Source organism: Grus americana, chromosome 2, assembly GCF_028858705.1.
Source record: "Grus americana isolate bGruAme1 chromosome 2, bGruAme1.mat, whole genome shotgun sequence".
Taxonomy (NCBI): Eukaryota; Metazoa; Chordata; class Aves; order Gruiformes; family Gruidae; genus Grus; species Grus americana.
In genome coordinates this window covers 146187735-146212444 of record NC_072853.1, presented here as the reverse complement: position 1 = coordinate 146212444, position 24710 = coordinate 146187735, and the positions used below count along the sequence as shown (strand labels likewise).

Below are 24710 nucleotides of genomic sequence, written 5' to 3'. Positions count from 1 at the left end.
TTTTGGTGTTGCATCCTTACAAAAAGAAGCTGGTCTGCACGAAGTTTCATGATTGCTGTGGGATTCTAAAGGTTCAGGATAAAAAAACCCCGTGGTTAAAAAAAAGACATCCGTAATAATACTGCACATAGTTTAAGAGGTCATCATATTGCTTTATTCAGAAATACATTTTTCCTTTTATTTTTTTACACTTTCAGTTAAAAACAAGTAAATTCTTAAACTAAAAAGAAACAATATCTTTTTAGAATTGAGATTTCTTTTGCCTTCTGTTGTCTATGGAAGCTACTTCAAAGTCCCAGACCTTTTATCAAGCATTATTTAAAGAATATAAGGATAATTAGAAGATTGTCAATATTACAAGGATTAAAATCATCCCCTGGAGAAGGGGAATTTAATTGAAAATCATAATTTCCTTCAAAGTCCAGATGATGCATCTTCAAAAACATTTTTGGGTAACTTCTAATAATTAGATTACTCTCTTGAAACAATTATTTTAAAATTTCAATTGAAAACATTTTGCAGGTAGGCTCATATCCAGTAAATCATTCATTAACAGACTTGTAGAAGGGAGAAAATGCAGACATAATACATAAATTTGTTGTTCTAATTAAAAATAAGTCATAATTGGTTTGTTTGCATCTACTTAATAACTTCCAGTTTCTCTGAAAAGAACCAAGTTTTAAAAAGCATGCTCTCCTGAAACAAATCTGAATTTTATCAAGCTCCCATATAACATGAGAATATTTACTCATTATTCCTACTTAAAAGTCAACCACCGCTTTGGATTTGCTAGGAGTATTTTATCAATTTTATCTTGGGATATGCCTCTAATTAGCATTTTAGGAACTATATTTTTAAGGATATGTGAATATCCATGACCTCCATATTTCATCAGCCTATTCTTAGTGTGCACATCATGAGCAATCAGAATTCTGTCTTCATAGCCTTCATCGATCAGCATACGAATCCTGCAAAAGTAAAAAGCATATCCGTCAGTGAAAGGTTCTCGCTCTGCAACACCACAGAACTGAGCAGGACTTACAGTTTTTACATTACTGTACTGCTAGACTCTATTATTACTGAAAATAATTATTTTTAGGTACTTAGAAGACATATTCCTTATATTCAATTGAAATTAAAACACTATAATTTTATTGAATGAAAAAAACCCCACCTCTGAAAACATACCACCACACATCTCAAAGTGGAGAAGGAAAACTCTTTCCAGCTGGCACATGACTTTGCATTCCCAGTGCTATTAAGTCCACAGAGGAATTCAAGATCTTCAGCATCACCAAGCATGGGACACAGGTTTTATATACATGAGTAAGTAGTAATTTCCTACACAAACTCCTTCTCAGCACAACCGATTCATGGGGTTAGTTCTTCTGTCACAAAGCTAGTCCCATTACAATTGTCAAGGACCAGACTGCGTGTGTGTGCCAGGCTTCTGTCTCATTTACACAATTACTTTCACATCTTTAGTTAATTCCTATTTAGCAAACCAAGTTAATAAAATTTTTAAGTTGTCAGCATCATATTCCATATAGACAGTTATCATCCAAACATGCTTCAAAGACGTTCACTAAAGAAGAAGAAAAGACAGGCATTGCACAGTGCTAGCGTATGCCGAGAAATAAGAGGAGTTATTACGGCAGCCCAACTAAGCAGACTTGGCAAAATGACAAGTCAGCTTGGAAAAAGAAGTAATTCTTCTGGTCAGTCCCTTGTAACTAGTCTGCTACAACAAGTCCTTCTGCTCCACATTTCACTCTGGCAACCATCATCCCTTGCTCAGCTCATTCTTTAGAATTTATTCGGTGGGTGCCTGCATTGCATGACTATTAAGTTTCCCTACTAAGCTTCAGTTTAGTCTGGCAGTAGATTGCAGCATTAAAGTGGCAGAGACAGATAGACCAGACCTGGAAAGTTCTCGTTCCTCATGGAGGCACCCAATTCCATCATTTGCCAGCACTATGAAAATCTAATTTTTACCTTCCTGACTGTGCTTTGATCAGCAAGAAAGCAAATACTAGTTTTATAAGTAACCACACTATATCTGAAAGCCCTTACTGTCACTTCTTATTACCATTAGTTATGAGGAGATACATGGAGCAGGATCAAATCAATATGGGCAGCAGGAAGAAGGCAAGTAAGATAGAAGTTGGTAAAAAAATAGCATCTTTCATAAACCCATCATAAATTGTGCCTTATAATGCACAATACTATGTATACTGTAGTATTACAAACTGTAGTATTACAACATCGTAAGTATCTTCTCCAGCCTGAAATACAGAGACCACAAGCCAACCAGAGAGTAAAAGCAATGACGCTGGAAGGACTAAGTTCTTTGCTGACCAAACATCATCTTAGAATCATTTCTTTTCATATTTGGACTAATTTCATGGGCTGGGGACGCATAAGGTCCTTTATATTCCATATTCACTGCTGCTTTTTGCTCATTCCTCTCAGTTTAGTTAGTACTTGCTTCTGACTCAAAGAAAAACTGTCCCTGAAAAAAATCAGGTTTTGACTTGCATTGGCAGTAGATTGCAGCAAAAATGCATGAGTACGCACACGGCTAAACTGTGTTTGGATAGGTAGGGCATGACTATAGAAGTTTACGTTTTGAATAGACAAGACCTGAACATATATTTTCCATTTAGTATTTTCATCAACATATTTACAGCTCAATTTGATTTCCACCTCTCTGGTGCTGTTTGACAAAAAAAAAAAAACAACCCCAAGGAGATTGCCACTGCCATCCTATGTCCAGTGCGGATGCATCAAAAGCCCAACAAAATCCATTTAATGACACCATACAATGAGACGACAAAATTTTCATATTTGCTTCCTACTCAAATACCAGAGAGTTTAAGGAGAGACATCGGTGGCTGAGCAAGTATCATGCACGGAATGAAAATGTTGCCACGGTTGAACAACCACTCGTTAACCAAGGCATAGGCCATTCCTCTACGTACATTCCTCACAGCGCTTCTGTACGTGCTGACCTCCTGTGGCACGGGAGAGGGGAGGAGGCGCAGCGGAGGGAAGCAACTTTACCCATCCTAAATGTGAAAACTGCAGATTCATTGCAACAGTTTAAAATACTGAATGCAAGGCTGAGAGCCTTGTTAACAGAGAGAAACGATTTCTAGTGTGAAAAGCAGCAGCGAACGCTTGGCAGTAAGTGGAACAGTAACCACAGCACCTTAAGAAGAGAACAGCCCAAGAACAGAGAAGAAAAATTTTAAGGCTAATCTGAAAATGAGGGGCAGGGAAGCTATGTCTGAAAACAAATGAAAGCTAGAAAGTTACTTCATTAGTGATCAGGGATCATAAAAATCTATCTCATCAAAGAGAAGGAAAGAATTGTTTCTGACTCTGGAAGGAAAAAAGACACAGGCAGGATGGCACCCCCCTCAGAAACCTGCCCCTTCACTGTGCATGAACACTGTGGACAAACAGCACAGGAGGATCGCACCTCCGGACAGCGTGAAAGGAATGAGAAGCTCATTCCCAGCTGATCCTACCCACCTCAGCTTCTGCAAGGAATGCATCTCCTTGGCAATACCTTGGGTTAGCACAGCACAACAACAGATCTGCTGCGCAGCTGAGCTGAGACTGCACGTGAGATGATGAGAAGCAGGGAAGAGGTATCCTGCAGTGGGGCCAATATTTTCACATTGCGAGTGTGAAAGCATGGGAGTTCTGAGGAGACGGGAATCTTATCCTTCAAAAGAGAGAAAGGGCAAAAGGAGAGGGGGAGGAGGAAGAACAAAAGTCTGGTCTTCAGGATGGAAGCACAGGACCAAATCCACCCAAAACAACCAGTGAGTTTTGCTCAGTTAGTGCTTTCGTGAGGAGATGCAACAGGCTCAGATGATGCTTAGTAGCAGCACTGGGTTTCCAACACTATGCCTCAAACAAAAGCCAAACCATAACATAAATCCAGTATCTCCAGCCTTTTTTTTTTTTACAGTCTATATAAATGCAGTAAATGATAAATTCAACGAAATCAGCATGGAATTAGGACAGAGAATGAAGTTAAAAATGTTCTTGATCTTTTTCTCAAGTAACTTTCTACAACACAATGATTCTACATCTTCCTTTGCAGACAGAAGAAATTATACATGCTGCCCTGAAGACGTGACAGCAGCAGAAAAAAAAATTGTCGTCATTTTAGTATGAAAAAAGACAATTTTGAACAGCAAGCAGAATTACTCTGTGATGCCTTTAAAACAAGTACCAATAATATTAATTTCTCAATGGTAACACTACAGCTTAAACGGCATGGAAGCAGATACCTTGCGATTCTTTCATTGTCGCTCGGCATGTCAATATCAGGATGGAACTGGTAATGAAGAAATTCTGTACCAAATAGGTCATACTCTAAATAGCATCCCAGTTTAGCAAATTCCAGAAGTTTCTTTGTATCAAATATAGTCCTGCAGAACATATATAACACAAAGTCAGCATTGTCACAGGAAGAAAAAAAAATTCATGGTACGGACGATAGGCATTTTGCGATTTCCTACTTGCAAGGAACAAAAACAATAATCTAAGATTTAATTCATCCTTTTGAAAAACAGGACCCCTGTTTGACACATGCACCTTAAGCTGCTACACAGCACCGTCTTTCTCACATTGCTCTGGGACTTCATGCATTGAAACAAAACAAAACAAAACAAAACCCCTCCCCCCTGAAATAATGAAAACATTTATGATAATCTTTAAATGGAAACAGAAAAGTTACTTACTTTGGTGTCACTAACCCTCTCAACAGACAACCTAACAAGGAAGGACATTTAAGGAGGAGGTTAATTCATAGTGACATTTTAAAAAAAGACAATGGATTGCTTACACAAGAGAGATTTACTTTCCCAAAAGAGTTACAGGAGACAGCTACATCCAGGGCTTGTTTCATCCATCACACAACGGTAATACACAACTTTGTCTTTAGTTTCTATTCTGTACAGTGATGTTTCTAGATTGTCATTAGAACAGCAATATATCATTGTTTGCACTGGGATCTGGCCAGAACGCCTCAAGGAAACGCTCTCACCAAAATATATAATGGCATTGTGAGTACCTGGGACACGGGCTTTGCAGCGGATTTGAAGAGTGAAGGAACAAAGCTGCTAAAACCCATCACTCATTTGGAAAAGAATGGCAATTGAAATAAGAGCTCTCTGGAATATTTTTTTTTTCTTTGAAACACTTTTACCAAGAGTATAAGCTTTCCAAAGGAAAACAGAACCACTCAAATGATACTTTATACTTTTATAACCACAACACAGTTTGTTTCATCTAAGGAAAAAACAAGTTTCCAGAAGAACAGCAAAATTAACCAAAAGGGCAGCAGTTTATTTTTCTTATTCTTGCAGATATCGATGTCACAAAGTAATTTTACCCTATACAATTACATCACAGTCTGTTGCTATGGAAACGACTGATGTCACAACTTCAATATTATGACTTAACCACAGGATCAAGTAGGAGAAACAGATGGGTTGAGAGAGAGAAAACCCTTGTTCAAACAAGCCTGCCATCAGCAGGAGTCTACGACTTGCCAACTGTAATTAATAAAAAATGTTATTTTTAAATAAATGTTACAGTTACAGAAATTGAACATTTATCACCAAATGAGTTTTCAAAGTGCAGAGCAAGAGAAGGGGGTATTTTACATCCAGCCCCGCTCAGTTCACAGGGACACTGTAGACAAAAGTATTCAATGCTGTGCCGGTGGCAAAAACCACCCAATGACATACTTCAAAATCACAGCCGGAACAATTTCTTTTTAAAACTATTCTTAGTGGTGCTCTGTCCCAACAAAGAGCAGGAGAGCTTAATTTCATCAGCCATTGGGTCCTCTTGTAAGCCACACGGATGTAGCAGCAGTTCCCAGCTCAAATTGCTAATCCCTGTGCTGGAATTAGGTGTTTGGGCAACACGTGTCCCTGAGCAGCCCTGAACGCAGGGAAAAGGTGATGGGACACAGAGAAGAATCCTGGAGTTTGGACCTGATCCATAAATCACCGCAGGGACATCCACCAAACCATTATCAAACAGGCATTCACAACAGTTGCTGTGAGCCTTCTACAAAAGCTACTGAAGTGAATCAATGTTGATGTCTACCAAGATACCTTTATAACCTTAATCCGTAATAAATGGCCAAGGCCAAGACTCGATAGCTTTTGCTTCCCAGCATTTATCTACACCATAGTTTCACTATGAACACTTGCTACCTTTTGTTCTAAGGTGCTAAAATGCAAAACACGGTAGCCAGCATTTTAGTTTAATCATTTGACTGTAAATCCACCTGAAAACTACCATTCTGTCTATGTCAAAAGCAGGCATGAAATATGGAGCTATGTACAAATTTATCTCACATTTAAGGGACTAGGATGCTCCCACGTGGATTCTTCTCACTGGTGGAGACTTAAAATGTTAAAAGCACATTGCAAAGACAAACTTCACAGTAGTTTAGCATCTATGTTATAGCGAGTGCCAACCTGAATGTGTGAAAGTAATGATAGAAAGAGTATAAGGAAATGCCATATTGTGCATCAACGGCTGTTAGTGAAACTGCACCTCTGTCTTGACTGTTTTCCTACTTATATTGCTTATTTTCCACCAATAAATCACTGAATTCAATGATTTGCAACAACATATAAAGGCAGAAAAAAATAACTGCATGTTTATGTTTTATCAAAATGGCTATGTAAGTACTGGCAACTGCAGCTTGCTCAGTTCTCTTTCATACAAAGATCTAAGTAATCAGTTTTTCTTCAAAAGTGAGAGAAAAATATAGCTATAGATAAAATGGAATGCAGGTAAATACATAAAGAATGCCCATATCATTTATATATAATCAAATATAAATAAAATTTCGTGTCACTGAATTTTATGCTCCTAAAATCTCCAAGTAAAACATTGAGCTCTGTGTGAATACAGAACACCTGTAGCTTGATTTACAAGCTCTTACAGCCTATAACCGTTAGAAATTTGGAGCACAGCGCTCTTGCCTGTATTACACTCACATTGAGGGCAAACAATCCAATTGCTGAGAATCATATGACCACAAACAGTCTCCGTTATTCAGCAACTGGCCAAACTAATCAATGCTTGGATGTCTTCCAGCTCACCATGAGTAGCACAAGGTCACGCAAAACTGATTTGGTAATAAAAGGCTGTGTTTCTAAACTGGAGAGAGAAAAGCACCCCAATTCCTCTCCACATCTGATGTGGGACTGCTGGTTTTTGCTCTCAAGGAAACTAAAAGTTAACTCTCTGGTCTATCCTAAGAACTATCCAAAACCCAACTACTTCCTTTTAAGCAATATTTCTTCTGTCTGGTAGCAGAACTGAAAAGGTCTGGCTTCTGCTTTGATGCAGCATCCAGCCAAATCAAGGAGTTCTCCATTAGTATCTGAGACACTTTGGTCAGGCCCTTAAGAGTTGCTCAGTTTTCAAAAATGCTGGAAGCCCTGCAGCTTCCCCCTCGATGAGAGCTGCTCAATGTCCAATTCGTTTTAAATGCAGTGATTTGTGCAGGGCTACAAATTAATGGAATACTCATTTTTTAAAAATGTGGCTACAGCTATTCCTAATCTCGCTCCCAGGCCTTCAAAGAGAGTGTTTAAAATCCCCAAATCTCTTTATCAGCATAAGCCTAAAAGCTGATCCTGACTGAAGTGCTGAAAGATCATCAAGCTCTATGTAAGCAGCTTCATATTTTTAAGTCAGTAAACTTGAAGACAATTCATCATGTCGTGATCCCAGCGCACAACACAAACCTAGCTATTTGCAGAGTAGCTCCCCCAAACCCCAGCGGGCTGCGGCAACACTGCCAGAACGACAGCAGAATAGTCTGCTTACCTGTCGAGGTGAGACATGACTGTCTTTGAAACATCAGCCCCAGCTTCCTGCAGAATGCGGATAATCTGGAAAGGTGCATCGCTGTTCCTGCCAGGATGGATGATAACGGGGCACCCAAGCTGGGACTGAGCCTGTGCTGTTGCCTGAAGCACTCTGTGTTCACTCTGAGTCAAAGGCCAGGAGCAACCTATTTCTCCCACCACACCACACTTGATGTTAGTCCCATCCGCTCCATTGAGTATCTCATCAACAATAATGCCTGTAAGCTAGAGAACAGAAAAATGAGATTTTTGGTTATTAATGCTATTTGTGTTAAATAGCATCAAATTTGGCCTATGGACACTGTGCTAGTTATACTCCCGAGGTCTTTCTGAACTTATTTAATTAACAGTCGGGTGTGTGAAAACACTGCAGTTAAAATCTGGTTTCTGTCAACTAATGTTATGCTAGCCATTCACTAAGACCAAAATAAACACAAAGCAAATCAGTTTAACAGTATCCACTCACACAGTTGCCCAGGTTAGCCGGGAAAGCTGGTCTACATAAAATTTGAACACTGATTTAGGCTGAGATTAATTTTTCTTTAAAAAACCCAAATTTAGCGCAGCATGAAACGTGTGCCTCACATTCCTGAACTGGCTCCAGAAATAATTCAGTGTAATTTCTTGCAAAACGAGAGCCCAGAGAATAAGGAAACTTTGTCACTCAGATACGGAAGGGAGAAACTCTGGCAAAGATCCCAAAGAGACAAGTTTAAGGCAAATCCTGCTTGTGGTAATGCTGACATAAAATGACAGGAGCTCCGATGACTTCAGAACTACAAGAACAAAGCTCAGCCAACAAACTTACAGGGTCAAAATTAGCTTGCTTTTAAAATATTCATAAGCAAAAAAGACATCAGAATCTGCTAATAAAAGCAGTTTGTTATAGCAGCTTTAGTTTGTCTTTTCCAGAATAGGCCATAAAGAATACATTCAGAATTCAGAGCACAAAATGGCACTGATGATGACCTTCTAACTCTTTGGCCCTGAATGTTAGGGAAATCATGATTTTAAGGAAGAATAAAGTGAACAGAGGAAGAAGGAAGGTTTGCAAGCAAATCCAGGAAACCAAAAAACCCCACACCAATTTTCAAATAAATCTGTAACTTATCGTTACTCCACACCTTGTCTGCGCAATAGCCTCATACAACATATTGGTAAATACTCAATCTACAGGCAAAACTCAGTCCAAGCTATTGCAATTTACAGCAGGCTTCTGCCCAACACTTTATCCTATGATAGAGAATTCATTCCTCTCCTGAAGAACATCTCTCCTGCAGCAACGTCTTTGTATCACTAAATAGCTCATCTAGGACCGGCAACAAAATATTCGAACTGTCTTTGCCAAATCAGAAAACACATCATCACATCAAATTCACTGGGAAATGTGGAACCACCAGTTATCATGGATCAGTCACTGCATACAGGACATCTGTGGGTCTCCAGCAGTCCACCAAATATAGAAGGGAAACCTTTGCCCCAAGAAATCTATTTGTATCAAATTTCAAGCAAATGCAAGAATGTTTAGGAAAACTAGTACTGTTCGGTACAGCTTGGGCCAGCTTGGGTCCAGTGTGGTTGGCAGCACTGCATCACTTTACATCTGCTCAAGTTTTGACCATTGATTTTTAAAATTAATTTGACTCATTTGTAAACTGTGACAGATTTTTTAAAAAATTTCTCAGCTCTATTCATCCCACATTCACAGCATCCGGCCTTGGAAAGCTCCCTTCCCTCTTCTCCTTCTCATCACACCTTCTTAATGAAAGATGAATGAATATTTATTATTATAGGAATATCTCGGGACCTCAGTCATTATTAACACATTGTCTTAGGCGCCGTACAAACAATTTGATGTCGACTCTGCCCTGAAAAGTCTGGACAAATGGTAGAGAAGAGAGATACCACAGCCAGCCTGAGCAGAGCAATGATTTACAACTGTCCTGTAAATACTGCAATTATTTGTGCTTTTCACAAGAATTCTGGGTGATCTCATTGGGAAGCAATTAGCCAGAAAAAGAGACAAAAGAGGCAGAAGGGATATATTCCATCCTTAAAAATTGTAAAAAGAACAGGATAATTGTTCTCTACTCGATGTCTACACATGAAGTACTTTATTTTCCTTTTACTGTTGCATGATAACAAATCCCTGAGAGAAAATGGAGCTTAACAATTGGAAATGCTGATAGATAATTTCAGCACACACAAGTAGCGTTGGTCCAGCTATAACACATAAGCAGTAATGCTGTTCCCAAGTTTTTCACATTAAGAACTTCCAGATTTCGTCTATTTTGCTGGAACTTCTCTCCAACTTTGACTCACCCAGGCATAATTCATAGGAGAGAGACTCAGAAGCAATGGTTAAGACTTACCTGCTCCACTGTCATGGCCTGTGTTTGAGAAGAATGAGTGGAATCCACATAAAACCCAGCCCCAGCAATAATATGGACTCCAGTTTCTTCAGCAAGTTTCTTCAAAGTATTCATATCCCGATCAATTCCTGTAGTTGTGTTTTCCACAATCGTCCCACCACCTGCTGCTTTAAAATGCAACAGCTCCTCCTTCACAGCATCTGTCTCCTGATACAAAAGAAGGTTTTCTTTATGGCTGTAGGGATTTTGCTTAATCCAAAACAAGTTCTTCATCTCAATGGGCCCATCGGACAGAGGCTCATGGCCTGGAGAAGGTGGACAAAAACAGCTGCTGTAGTTCATAGTCAAATGTTCATGAGTCAACGTATAGCCAAGGCGGTCTGGATCCACAAGGCCCAAGACAGTCTGCGCTTTCCCTCCCAAGGAAGACATTTTTCTTCAGCAAAAGAAAAAAAGAAAAAAAACCCACAAAAACAGATTAAAAAAAGTCTGGGAAGGAAGAAGAAAGGAAACAAAAACATTTCAGATGGAGCAAACATTTTTTACAAAATTTCTGAATTCCCTCCTTGCTCTCACGCATGTACCTACACGCTGTGGTATTCACTGGAAAGTTTTCAAATGCTGTTTCCAGTAGAGTGGTCAATATGAAAATCGAAGCATTTATTTTACTCAAATGCACTTGTATCGGTACTCTAGCAATGTAAAAATACCGCATTCCAGTACAGAGAAAACATCATCATTTATTGTGCTACAGTCAATATCACATTAAGATAAATGTTTCCCATTTCATAACAACCACTGTATGTTCATTTAGGATTCTCTGCTCTTCAGCAGCTGTCAAATTTTGTCAGCTTGAGCCACCAGATGAACATACTTGGCACCAAGGCTGAATAGTCCTTACTGGTACGTTCATTTTATTTATCTGTGTTCTCCAAGAGTCACTATCCCTCTCGCATGCCGAGGAAGCTCTCCATGTTTAGGCACCTTGTCTGGCCATCTGCATGAGGAACACCAGGATGGGGATGGTCATCTGCTCCTTAGACTTCAACAGAGGCTCAGGTCCTCCTGCCAGCTGTGCTGCGGAGGTCTGGAACAGCCCAGGATAACTCTTCCAACGCCAACAACAGTCGCTACAGTTACAGCAGGGCAGAAGCCAAAGTGCTTTTCCCATCAGCTTCATTGGCCAAATATTTTACCAGTTAAGAACAGACCTTAGCCTAACAATTCATATGGCTGATGTGCTTTAGCCCCAGCCGGCAGCTGAGCGCCACGCGCCGCTTGCTCACCCCTCCCCCAGCGGGACGGGGAGAACAGAAAAACAACGGCAAAGCCTCCAGGGTTGGGATAAGGGCAGTTTACTGGGACAGCAAGGGAGAGGGAAACAATCAACAACAGTACTGATAACAGATATTCACAATGGGTGGTAACAGAGAACAATTTACCGATCTGACGACTGACCCACCGACCAGACGCTCAGCCTGTCCCGGAACCACGCCGAAACCACACGGCCCCCTCCCCTGCCCAGCTAGCGCCCCTTTATGGTGAGCATGATGACACATGGTATGGAATAGCCGCCGGCCAGCTTGGGTCACCTGTCCTGGCTCCTTGTGAAATTAACTCTGTCCTTGCCAGAACCAGGACAATGGCTCAGCCTCCAAGAGACTTCTTCATCTTTAACATGAAAGAAACAACATTACTTCTCAAAACTTCCAGTGAGTGGTGACGAAGATATACATTGAGGCTACTGTCTGCAGTAGGTTCATGTCGGAGGCATATGCCCTGTGCAAGTCTGGCCTGACTCGCTACAGGTTAGAATTAGCCTCAGCTTTCCCCATTGAGATTTTGGGGTATTTTTTTCTTTTGGGGGTAGGAGTAGTCTTTTTGGTTTATGTGCCATATTAACATTAAAGATTTCTGACTACCCAGTTCATGTTAGATCTTCCTGATGCTAGTTGCAAAGCCTTGAGGATATATAGTTATAATCCCTAGTCAACCAAAATCATCAGTTATGAAACAAAATACATGTTTAATCATGTCTAGAGGACAGGACTAACTAGAGCATGCATTATGGATTAAAGAGAGAGGTCTTTCCCATTTCTGTCTCCCTTTTAGTGAATAATATCATAAACATGGGTTTGTTACTGGTGAAGCCCCAGAGGACACTTTCCTTTTAACTGCTAAAGTTAATCTACCGGGATGACAGAAAAACTGAAATCTGAAGGGCACTGGACTCTACATATCAAAGGGCACAAGAACATCGAGGTCTCTTTGGGGATACTTTCATCTCACGAGAAGCAGTCATTGTCAGAGTACCAATGTACGAAAGTGACCCAGCCACTGCCAAAAGGCAGATCTCACCTGCCTAGTGAAGTCTGTACTGCTGGCAGTTATTTTAATATGAAAACCTGGCTATCCATAAGAAAGGACTGACAGACTATGTTTGCTTGCCCTGTGTAAAAGCAGACATAGGAAGAACTGTTCTTTTATGAATTTCATTTCTAGACGAGTGTGTTGACTTGTTTGAGAAGGCAAAAGAATAATTACTCTCATAGAACAGACTGCTGGCTGATTAATATAATGATTTATTTTTTGCCAAATAAATTAATAAGTGCATGATTTCAGAAAATATTATTCTTGAGCAAATAATTAAAAGCAAAATACCTGTCTTAGTCAGAAACTGCTGCTAGCTGCAATTCAATTAAGTTGTCCAACCCAGTCATTAATTCTATCCTTGAACAAAACTGGTGCTCTATAGAGCAACCCACTATTTTGGAGAAAGTTCAATGAACTGAGTCATTCTTATATGCACAGCAAAGAGACCAAGATAATTCTAAGATAATTGCATTACCTTTGCTTTCCCCCCCCTTCTTTTTCTTTTTCTTTTTTTTTTTTTGTGTGTGTGTTAAATATCTACACTCTGGTATTCAGTAAACTCCTGACAGCATAAAGATTGATAACCACTCTCTGCACTGGAAACTGGTTCACTGGTAATTTTCAGATCCATTTATTAAGTTAGGAAAACAAACCTATATAAATATTTTGTTATATAACTAAGTATTTAAGTTCTTTTGATAAAACTTGACACAAAACAATTAGTCTGTTTCCTTTTCCACTTCAGATTTTTAGTTATTTAATACTGCAGTTACTCAAAAAGGCCACTGTAATTGAATGTGAATTTTTCCTCACTTTCAGATTACTACTTTGATAAAAAGTTGACTTTCAACATTTGTTCCCACTAATTCCTTTCCGACACACTTAATTTAGATTACCCTCAATTAATCTCACCTCACCACCACGAAGACCTATAGTTGCGTGTGTGAGATCTTATAGCCTGAGGCTGCTGTCTTCTGATTTATAACAGCAGGAAACATTTAAAATTACCAGTTGCAGTGCCAGGTTCCTCTTGTAGCAGATAGAATCTGTTGATTTTTAGACTCTAGATTTCAGATTATAGCACACATACAGAGCTTACAGAACCACTGCCTACTACTGAACCTTTTGATTGAGGCCAAGGATTTTTATAAATATAAGAAGCGTCACAAAAACGGAAACTGACACAAACAGCATTTAAAGTACGCCTAATTTTATCTGCATGAAAAATATGATTAATATTAATGTCTGTGCCTGCTTACTAACACAGTTTTAGAAACCCACTGCTTTTAATAAAAAAAATTATGAAAAACACAGTCAACAACCTGTGACTAGAATTATTTTTAAAACCACTGTCTTGATATCTTCTCTACTGTCATTTACACAGACAGCATGCCCTGATTATGCTATAATGATACATGATTCCTAATAAGATTCACTTGATGGAACCAGAATTTAATTAGTGTCCTTAAAACAGATTTTAGGTGCAAACAGCTTTTACATAGAATAAGGACTGCTGCTTAATTTAAGCATGTATACGTTACTAGAGAAATACATTGTGTGCTTTACTAATGACTTGCATTCCATGTTTTACACAGACCTTTCTTCTGAGAAAGTTTCTTCTTTCATACACCAAAGACTGAATTCCTATCACCTCATTTAGCCATCTAAAATTATGTATTTCTTCTACAGAATAATTGTGCAGACCATTTTCATAGTGAACCCTATTCTGAATGTTTGTAATAGAATAGGACAAGTCACTTTCTGTAGTATCAGCCTCCTTCCATGGACTATGGAGGGAGCCAAGAAACAATCCTGGAAAAGACAAGTATATTTTAGATGGTCCTACATAAGACCTGTGAATTATATTTACTGAATCTTAACACAGTCTGAGGGGAGGGTAAAGGTGCTGATTCCTATGACAAAAGATAAATAGGTAGGCTCTTATGTGGCAATAACAGGTATTTTGGTTTTGGAAATCACTAATTTATGCTGTGGTATCACCAGGGTGGTCCTTGCTTCTCTGCTCTAGGTGCTGTACAAACAGAGAAACAAATGGTATTTCCTGAAAATTACATATCCAGATAAAAAGAAAATGAGAATCACTTCAAGATATAACCAAAACTTTTATTATTTCACAACAGCCTTGAAACAATACCTTAACATTTCTGTAATAAACTCCGGACAAATCTTTACAATTACCAATTGTATGGTGCATAAAATACAACTCACCATTAGCCAACTATTAAATATTGGCGAAGTAAATATTTTTCCGAGAGGTATTGTTAAAAGAAAAAGAGACTTGCTGCTAAAAAGGTCATGGTACTACATTCCTGACTGGTAAAAACTCCACTGAGTTTGATAGATGTTTTGGCTGAATACTGATGACAAAATTTGTGTTTCCACTTTTCCCATCTGAAACTTGTGCTTCAGTCATTGTGTCATTTTAATGGTCTTATAATGGGAAGTCTCTCTAGGTTTGGATTAGTTGCTTCCTACAGTAATCTCATATTGCTGAAACGTTATAATCGCATAAACACAGTTTCCACATGCTAACACCGCATTTGTTTTGATTCGGTAAGCACATTTTAATGGTATTAGCACAGATTCTCTCAGACTTGTATGGGCATCATTTTACTGTCATTACATTACAATGTGAAATTACAGCGACACTAAATCCAGATTGCTGTGACACAAAATTTACAAAAAAGCAAAACAAATGGCTCAATAGGTATTCATTATATTCAGAAAAAGTTAAACACAGCTGCTGTTTAGAAACAAGGGCTGCCCTGGCTGCATCAAGAGCATTTTAAGTGGGTCTTTCCTTTACAACCATGCAGTCCTAGGAAATGTGATGTAGGACAGGTTCACTGTATATTTACAGATGGAGGAAACACTTTGAGCATTCAGTTGTACTGTGAGCACCCTCTACAGAGCACAGAAAAGCCCCAAATTAGAAATATATGACATATCTGTAGTAAATCACCATTTGCTAGTCTATGCTGTGTTATCTCACCATTCCCCACATGTAAACATTTTGCGATGAGGGAAAAAGTTAGCAAGACGAAGAAGAGAGGCAGAGGGTAAGAGAACACATGTAGACTACGTCAGGAAGAATTTAAAAAATGAACTTCTTTCTCTCTTTCCCCATGCTTCTGCCAACTCTGTAGAGGTTTACAGGGTGGAAGGAACTCAATACTGCCAGCACAGTTCTTCCTCTTCCCCACCAGACAAGCAAGTCTTCTTACTTCTCTAACAGATGGGTGCCAGATCTACTTTACCTTCTTCAAAAATTTATTCACAAGCACTAATTACAGGACAAGCACGCCTGAAACCCAGCTCTTTCTTATAGACTGGTTTCAAAAAGCATGGCTTTTTTGCTCATGCAGAGCATCAGGGAAGTTCAGCTACAAGGGGCTGTGAAGAAGAGTTCACCACAAGTGGCTGGGCAAGAGCAGCAGTAAAAGAGAACTTGCATCTGCTCCAGAAGGACAGATACAGGCTGACCTGTCATTTAGTTGAGCAATTCCCTCTGCTTCAATGTCTGCAAAGGTGTTCAACAGCCTGTGATGCCATACGCCTACACGGGCACTCTCACAGCACCACTAGCTGTCTCTGTGTTAGGTGAGCTAACAGCACATCTCATACTGCTTTTGCGCTATTTTGCCCAAGAAACAATTTAGAAATGGAATAAAAGTATTATGAAAAAATGCAGGTTTCTGAGAAAACTCCCATCTCTTCTGCAGAAATGGCAGCTGTGTTTCTCTGAAGGTGATGCAGATTATTCTCATTAAACTCGTTTTTTACTCTTCTCTATCTTCAGAATTGACATTGGTCAGAAGTGACACTGGTCTTTTTCTTCTCCTAAACTGGTGCTATGAGATTATCATGATTTGCTGAACTTACAAGCTAACTCAGAAAAATGAACTAAGGAAAATAATCTTATCTATTCAGAGGCAGTGTCTTCTTTTTTCACTACCTTCCTGCTCTGTTAATTTAAAAAAAAACAACAAAGCAAGTATCATGATAGCTTTTCATAGTATGGCCCCTTGTCTAGTGCAGAAGTGTACTAAGGGGACAAGGACACTGGATGTATCATGCTGGCCTTCCTCCTGGTTCTCAGTCAAGTTGTCTAAGGATGGCACTCTAGTACTTCCATGAGCATCAACACTGAGGCAAGGCTTTGTGTCCTAAGGATCGATGTCACACAGGAGATTTTTCATGCCTTGACTACAGCTCTTCTCAGAGAGGAGGAAAACACAGTGCCTCTCTCCTACAAGAACTCCTGTCTAACTCCATACAAGCATATTTTGTAGCTCTTCCTTTAATGGGGCACCTGCAGTCTCCCATCTTTGAGTGGCTACATTTTCATGGAGCAAGTAAGAACCTCATCATTTCAGATATCTGTACTCTCTCAACTGAAATTGGCCAACAGATTCAAAACCTAGAGAACTCTTGGGGGAGGTATTTAAAAAGCATCACCTATCTCTACCTTGCCGTCTTTTTTCCTGAAACACACCGTTCTGGAGATACTCAAAATACTGGGTTAATGCAGAGGCCTTCAATGACCTAGCTCTGGTCCCAAAACCATTCAGAAATACAAATTTCCTTGAGAAGTCAAGCTAAAGGAAACACTAAATATTGATTTTTTACAAGATTTTCTATGTATGTTTTGAGCAACCAAAAAGCTTTTACACTACAGAATTGAGAAAGGAGACTGGAAGTAAGACTTTTTATAAAGTTACAATACATGCTATGAAAAAAATTAGAACTCTAGCCAAGCCTTACATAATCCTATAAGGATAAGCAGAAGTCCCAGCAAAATATACATGTACACACACCACAGCAGCCACATCGCTTGAGTGGCACCGGCAATACCCTACAACCTAAAAGCAAAGTCACTTAAATTGTAAGAGAAATTTAAACACTATTACACATACGTCAAAGGCCAATATATCAATTTGCTGCCCTCAGAACCTCCAAAAAGCACACTTTGGGGAAAGGAACTGGGCAGGTGAGAAGCAAAGCTTTTAAATGTTCACCTGAAAAGCTAAGTGAAAATTTTCACCGTGAACTTCCTCTATTGCTCAGCTAGTGGCGGACAGACAGGCCTTCCAGCTTCTCACGGTTTGAGGGTCACATTCTTGCTCTAGCTAGGCTTTGAGCCAGACATACATAAAATGGGTTTCTTCCTTACAGCTGAACAGCCACACCAGAACAAAGTGCAGCCTCACATTGATTTCACAGTACGGCCATACTTCTGGGATCAAAGCAAGCACATGTGATCTGCACATGACCACATATGCACATGTACAGTGATTTGCCGCAGACTTTAAGCCACTTAGTATGTAATACATTGCACACTTTTTTTCAGTTTGGTTAAAGTTCAGTTGTTGTAAGCACAATAGAGTCAGACTTTTATTTTACCTTAATTCTCTGCAGATAAGAGTCTCAAAACCTAGGCTTCTTCAAGCAAAGACACATTGAAGTTTCTCTTGCTCAGAGAGATCTGAGACCAACATCCCCATAAGCAGATTTTCATCAACATCTCCTTTAGAAGAACTTCAGGGGATTTTACATTTTGGGCAGCTTCCAAAATTGCTCCTGATAAAAGGTCAGATAAAAATTCTCCCCTAGGGTCCAACATTACATTAATTATATTTTACATGCACACATACTGGTTTTAGGCCAAAAATCAGGACTGAAGTCACATTATGCTATATGCAAATATTGGCTGAGTCCTGCATGCTGATGCATGCATTTGTATTCTTAAGCCCAAACAGAATCATATTTGCTTCTCATGGGTGTTGGACTACAAGCACACACTCTCTTTCTTGCTAGGACAACATGATGTAGGAAAGAAGTTTGTGCTTTTCAGAAACACGTGTCCAGTCCTCATTCCTTCTAGATTTCAAATTTGAAACTTAAGCACACACATTACTCTACTCTTACTGTTATTCTCATTGACTTTAATTGGTTTTCTATTTAAGGTCACATATGCTTAAATATTTTCACATGAGCTTAAACATTTCATTAAGCATGCTGGATGGAGCATTATCACTCACTTGTGAGGCACCATCACCAAGAGCCACACCAAATCAGTCTATGGAGCTTTACATGCAGAGCTGAAGAGAAAAGGGATGGAGGTCAAAGACACCACAAAACAGACATCATCCTTCTCACCACACATACCTATGCAATGGAAGTGTGATGTTCATTACTACCTCTGGGTCGAGACTGGACATGACTAGCTGGAAAATTCAGATGAATGAACCCCAAGGTCAGCTTTGTGGCAGAACGTACTAGTCACTGGTTCACTGGGGCCTGTGAAGCGACACACAGTAGAGAACAGCGTGGAGATGGGGTTTAGTGCCTCATTCAAGATCACAGACTGCAGCAACTGGGATAAGCAGGGACTTCCAGAAAACTACTTTATGTAATAGTGAGCGATGGGTTTAGATGCACAGAACTAAGTTCAGTTTCCCAGTACTGCAAACAACTGTATCCCAAAACCTGCAATCAGTCTGAAGACCCACTGGAAGAAAAATACCCCAGTTTCAACTACGACTGTTCTGCTATGGTTGTGTCAGGAAATGGAAGCCATATGCTCCTCTCAAGGTCCACTTCTGCTCTAATGAGAAACTACCTCGCACAAGAAAAGGTCATGTGAGCCAAGTGAACGCTTAAAGCTGTGGGTATAAATTAAAGAGTATCTTTTAACTTAGAAACTGTCTTTACAGAGTCCGCATGCTTTGTCAGTAGTCAAAGGCAAGGACCTCTTGCTTGTACAACTCCTGGTACTAAATTCTTACCCACAGCTGGGTACAATAGTGAAAGAGCAAGAACAACCAATACACACAAGCTGATGAGACTGTCAGGTCTCCTGCATATCCTTCTGCTTTCTTTCCAGGTATTGCTGAATCTTCAGTCTTAAGAAGAACTGGACACAGAACTCTGCCACCATTCTGCCTTTTTGTACCACAGAATGTGATAATCACTGTGTTTCTGAAAGAAGATACAAACTCAGTATCTTTGCCCTGGAAACTATTAATTATCTGGTTTTTCGCTACCTAGGCTAAAGCGAGTAACACATAGCCAAGTCCTGCAATAAAGTTTAGAATCCTCAAGAGTTCAAGCAGTAAGACAAGTTGAACATTTCCAGATCCATCTGAGAATGACCCATCTGCCAGAAGGTACGCAAATCACAGCAAAGAAAAAGTTGAATTCATTTCATTTAGTCATCACAACAGAGACTCAGGACAGGGCAAAGACAACTGTGGGATAAAAAAATTCTCCTTTTACACTTTGAGGCAGGAAGTGAGATCCTGAAAGAGCAGAAAAAGAGAGAGTACCTCAACAGGTAACATACCATTCTTCTTTGGTCCTCCCTCCTCTATAGAAGTTACTTCAGGAAAAACCCTGTGGCTTTGGTTTCAGAATATCTTTGAGAAGAGTAATACTACATGTTTCTGAGATCCGACTGAAAAAATGTGATTTACTTAAAACTGTCGTAAGAGATGATGGTGGTGCTGGTGGTTTTTCTTCTTACTTTCTTCTTCATATCCAAGTAGTTGAATACTTCTGAAACATACTTCAGCCATTGCTAGGATAAAATGCCTTTCTTGGATTATTACCCACATACATATTAATATCAGATCAAAGAGATGGCCACTGCTTAAAAAATTCTAAGGAAGCTTTTTAATTTGTGACCAGAAAATGATGCTAAAGCAGAAAACCTATCCTACCAGTTTTGAGAAAAAGATGAAATTTCTTTTTAGAACTAGGGGGATGGGACACTCCCTCTCCTTTCCAATACAGCGGGTAATGTAATCACTTCTATATTGTCCAGAAACACAGAAAACCTAAGTTCAAAACTGCTCTGAATCAAACTAGGGACTTGAACTTTAGGTTTCTACAACCTGGACGGGTTTCTAATCCTCCCCCTACCAGACAGGTGGCCAGTTGGATGCAAGCAGAAGTCTCTTTTCTCTGTTTTCATGAAACCTTAAGAAGTCTTGGTTTCAACTTACTAAAAAATGAACCTTGTTCAGTATTTCCAGTTTTGAAAGATAGAAAAAATATTTTAGATCTGCATCAAGTGAAATAATAAAATCCACAGAGCATTCAGAGAAACAGTCCTTTAATAAACACAGAACTCATCGGTGCCATGTGCTTTACTATATACTGATTTTTATACATGAAGAGCAAGTTGACGGATCCCTAACCACAGAGGGAAGCAGTGACACTTGTTCTTGCTCAGCCATGCATTAATTTAATAAGTTAGCACTGGTCACCTATATAAAATGTAATTAAGCATCTGAATGCCATTGTTGCCACCTTTGATTATAACTACAAAAATGAATGTGATGATGGTGACATGATGGCAAATATTATGTCTGTTTAATTCCAAAACATCAGAGGCATTCACAATAATAAATGACACTTATGTAGTATTCCATATAACAATTCCAAAGTACCTGACAAAATGATACAAAACTACCTATTAGAAGCATCGCTTCACCCATCACTGGCACCAGCCCCCAGCTGAAAGAAGGCAACAACCTTTAAACACTACAGAACATATTACGACAGAGGATGTCGAATAATGTATCCAGTATAAACACAGGGGAATTCCAGACAAGCAAAACACAATTTTCCAAAAGCAAGTGACCTCCAGCTAAAAATCTGTTTCATTCAAGAGTTATTAGAAGCCTTTAGCATACAGAAGATACTATCCTTAACAGCAGACATGCCTAAAAAAAGAACTGTATCTACAAGTTTCTTAGAGATCATATATATTCATGTACTTGCTAGGCCAAGAGATGCTCATCTGAGTTCCCCACCAACAGGACCTGTATGCTTCAACTTGGGACCACGTCACCACAACACAAGACCTGCTGCAGAGGGGCTGCCCAACACCCAAGGCCACGGTGGGCGGCAGCTCAGCTGCCGCGCTGAACCCCACTTGGCAGTGGGGACCCGAAACTCCCTCACTCAGAACCAGCACTCCTCTCTGCAGCTCACCAAACTGGTGCAAGGGGAGGAGAAGGCAGGGCATCTGGTGCAACTGCCTTCTGTAAAGGACAGCACACCTCAGGCCACAAGAGAAAATGCATAGTTGTCTAGATCCCAACAAGGCTTGCAGGCAAGTCTGGAATTTTGCTGTTGAGCCTTATCAAGCTTAAGCAACTCTGGAAACATTTTGTAGAAGGCTATGGGTGCTCCAGATGGAAAGGCAGCTGAAGGCAGGCTTTGAAGGTCCCAGTTTTGGATTAAGGCATTTGTTCCTTCATGGAGCCACCCTCAGGGACTGACAGGAGAGGAGGACTAGAGAGGACGTAGTTCCAATATTTAACTTGTTATGACTGTACAAATATTAAATACCAGCACTAATAATAGCAGCCTAGCTGCACTCAGTGAAACTTGCCAGAGTTATCAGCTTACTCTGCTGATAACTATCATCCGATCCTGTGAACCGCTTTTCCAGAAAGGAGGTGTTCATCACCTCAAGCTCCAGACCTGCTCCCTGCAGGAGCCCTGCCTGCCCCAGCGCCGCTGTCCCGGCCGCGGTCTCCTCCCGCGTCCCGCCGTCGCCGTCCCTCTCACAGCTGCGGGCCCCTCCGTCGAGGCTGCACCCGGGCGGGCTGGGTGCCGGCCCCCTAAGCCCCAGCACTCAGACCTGCGCTCCCAACCACGCAGCGCCGGCCCGCCCGCCTCAGGCCACCGCCCCACAGCGCGGGCCCAGCGCTGCAGAAGCGCGACGCGCAGCCGTTACCCGCGGCCGCCACTCCCCGCCCTCCCCGCCTCGGGGCCTCCCGGGTCGGGCAAAGCGCGTCGAGCCGGCGGCGGAAGGAGCGGAAGCAGCTCTCGTCCCTCAACTCCGGCGAAGTTTCCCGACCCGGGCGCCTCTCGGGCCCAAGGCATTCAGGACGAACCCGAGAGGAGTCTGGGCCACGGCGAGGACACGAAGTGCCTCGGCGGGCTGAGGAAACGCGCGCCACGGTCCCGCCGCGCCCGCCCGCTCGCTCGCTTACCCCGCGAGCACGACCCTCCGCCAGCAGCGCGTCAACCCCGCCGGCCGCAGCAGGGCCCCTGGGCCGGCAGCCCGCCGCTCCCGCCCCGCTCGGGGCGGGACTTCCCCACAGCAGCCCGGCCCCGGGGACGGGAGCGGGCGGCGGAGGCGGGGGAGCGGGCTGGGTGCGAGGGCGGCGGGGACTTCGGAGCCTGGGGCGCCCCGGCGGGCCGGGCGAGCAGCAGGGGAGGCGAGCGCTGCCCCCCTGGCTCCCTGCGGGACCCGTCCTGCTCGGTACTCGCGGTGGGCCCCGGCGCCGGGCTCCCTCCCCGCCACCCATGGTTCGTGCTCCCCAGAAGCCTGTTCCCCCTTGGAGTGAGGCGCCGCAGCGTTTCGTGCCAGCGTTGGCTCCAAGTACAACTGAGAGTCCGTAGATGTGAGCGTCCTGCTTGTCCTTGCTCATACCCCTGTTTACACAGCAGGGAGGAGGCTTGGATCCACTGAGTCATTTTGGGGGGTTGGGAGATCACGCTGAAAGCTTGGGCTTGCAAGAGGCAGTATTTTCTAACTTGCCCTTGCAATGCAAATAACAGGGAAGGTTGAAGAGGTGCTTCCCAGTACTCAAACAGGATGACAATGACAGAGATTTGAGAGAAAAATGCAGGTGCTTTAAAGTATGAAATTAAAACAGCTGACACCAAGTTCTTACACTTTCCATCCAGGATCTCAAAAGTGTCTTATTTCCCTAAGGCTCACAGCATCCTCTGTGGTACTATTCCGTTTTATAGAAGGGTAAACAGATGCTGGCAACGTGACTAGCACAGGCACACAGGGCAGTGAGCTCCTCCAGCCCTCTCACACAGCCAAAGCTGCAGCAAAGCCACCCTGTGCACTGTGCAGACGTTGTTTCCTGAGACCAAGGAGAGCTCAAGCTTTTCTGGGAGAAGTTCTTGCTGCTCTTGTTGCTATCCATTCTACTTTGACTCCTTCCCAGTCCCCATTGGTAGCAAGTCGGGGCCAGCAATGGCCCCACATCCTCCTCTGCAGAGCCTCAACCTGCACTCGGTGTCGCAGCACAGTGCCTGCAAATGGATTCTGGTGTGCCTGCCATTAATACGGCTGTTCATTGCCTGGGGGAGCTGGATCCTAGCTTTTATTCAGATCCCAGATAATCTTGTGATGGAGAAAGTGAGTGGGCAAACTGGGAATGAAAGCCGATGCATTCTGATGCTTGGGTCTTTTGTCATCTATCTTACAGTGAAGGACAGAAGTGGAGGTAGTGGATGAAAAATGAGGACGGTGCAGAAGTAAACAACTTTAGAGAGGCAGGAGGTAAGAGAAAGTTGTGCTTTTGTGAAAGTGATGGAGAAATGGAATTTTGGCTTAAAGAAAAAAAAGCATTATGAGAATACCAGATCTGAGGGGTAGAGTCCACAATGATTGGTGATACCGGTGTAGGGAGGGCTCAACCTTTAGGATCTCAACTGAAAGGGAAGTTACTGCCCAATAAAGGGAAAGTAAGGATGAAGAAGGTGAAGTAAGTGAAATGCTTCGGATCTTTTCCATTAACAGCCAGTCACCACACATGTGAAGCGGTGATTAATACAGATAGATGGCTAGAGCTAAGCTGCTGGGATGGTTCCAGTTGTCACCGTCACTTATTTTTATTTGCTTCTTGTATGAAGTCAAGTGAGTACAGGTCCTGCAAAGATTAAGTGGAGATATGAAAGCCTGTCATTTATAATGCCTTGTATTTCAACATGTTCATATTGCTGGGCAATCAATGCAGGAGAAATTATGTATGAGAGCTATGTTAAAAATAGTCATGCAATGCTTTATGGGACATCATTTGTCACTGGCCATATCAAACCTGTTTTGAAGATTTGGGATGAATTTTACATAAGGCCTGCACTTCTACATCTCTTTTGTGTTTTAAAATATAAAAGCATTATTAAAACTTGGGTAGGTACAAAGTAAAACCATATTCAATCTGCATTTTTACATACAGAGAATGAGCTTCTCTTTAAAGCAATC

The 24710-nt window shown here is 41.3% G+C and overlaps 1 protein-coding gene across 3 annotated transcripts; it reads right to left on the bottom strand.

Moving 5' to 3' along the window:
* Nucleotides 1–131: 131 nt before the first annotated feature.
* Nucleotides 132–22828, bottom strand: PTER (phosphotriesterase related). 3 transcript variants are annotated; one of them, XM_054817007.1, is made up of 5 exons: nucleotides 22699–22828; nucleotides 10295–10730; nucleotides 7882–8147; nucleotides 4308–4448; nucleotides 132–968 (listed from the first exon to the last, which is right to left on the bottom strand). In XM_054817007.1, exons 2-5 carry the CDS (start codon nucleotides 10724–10726, stop codon nucleotides 758–760), a joined length of 1050 nt encoding a protein of 349 aa, XP_054672982.1. In that variant the 5' UTR covers nucleotides 10727–10730; nucleotides 22699–22828; the 3' UTR covers nucleotides 132–757. The 3 variants fall into 3 exon arrangements, with proteins under 3 accessions (XP_054672982.1, XP_054672981.1, XP_054672983.1); XM_054817006.1 differs by having other exon boundaries at nucleotides 10295–10783; nucleotides 22699–22786; XM_054817008.1 differs by having other exon boundaries at nucleotides 10295–10599; nucleotides 22699–22776.
* Nucleotides 22829–24710: the final 1882 nt, after the last annotated feature.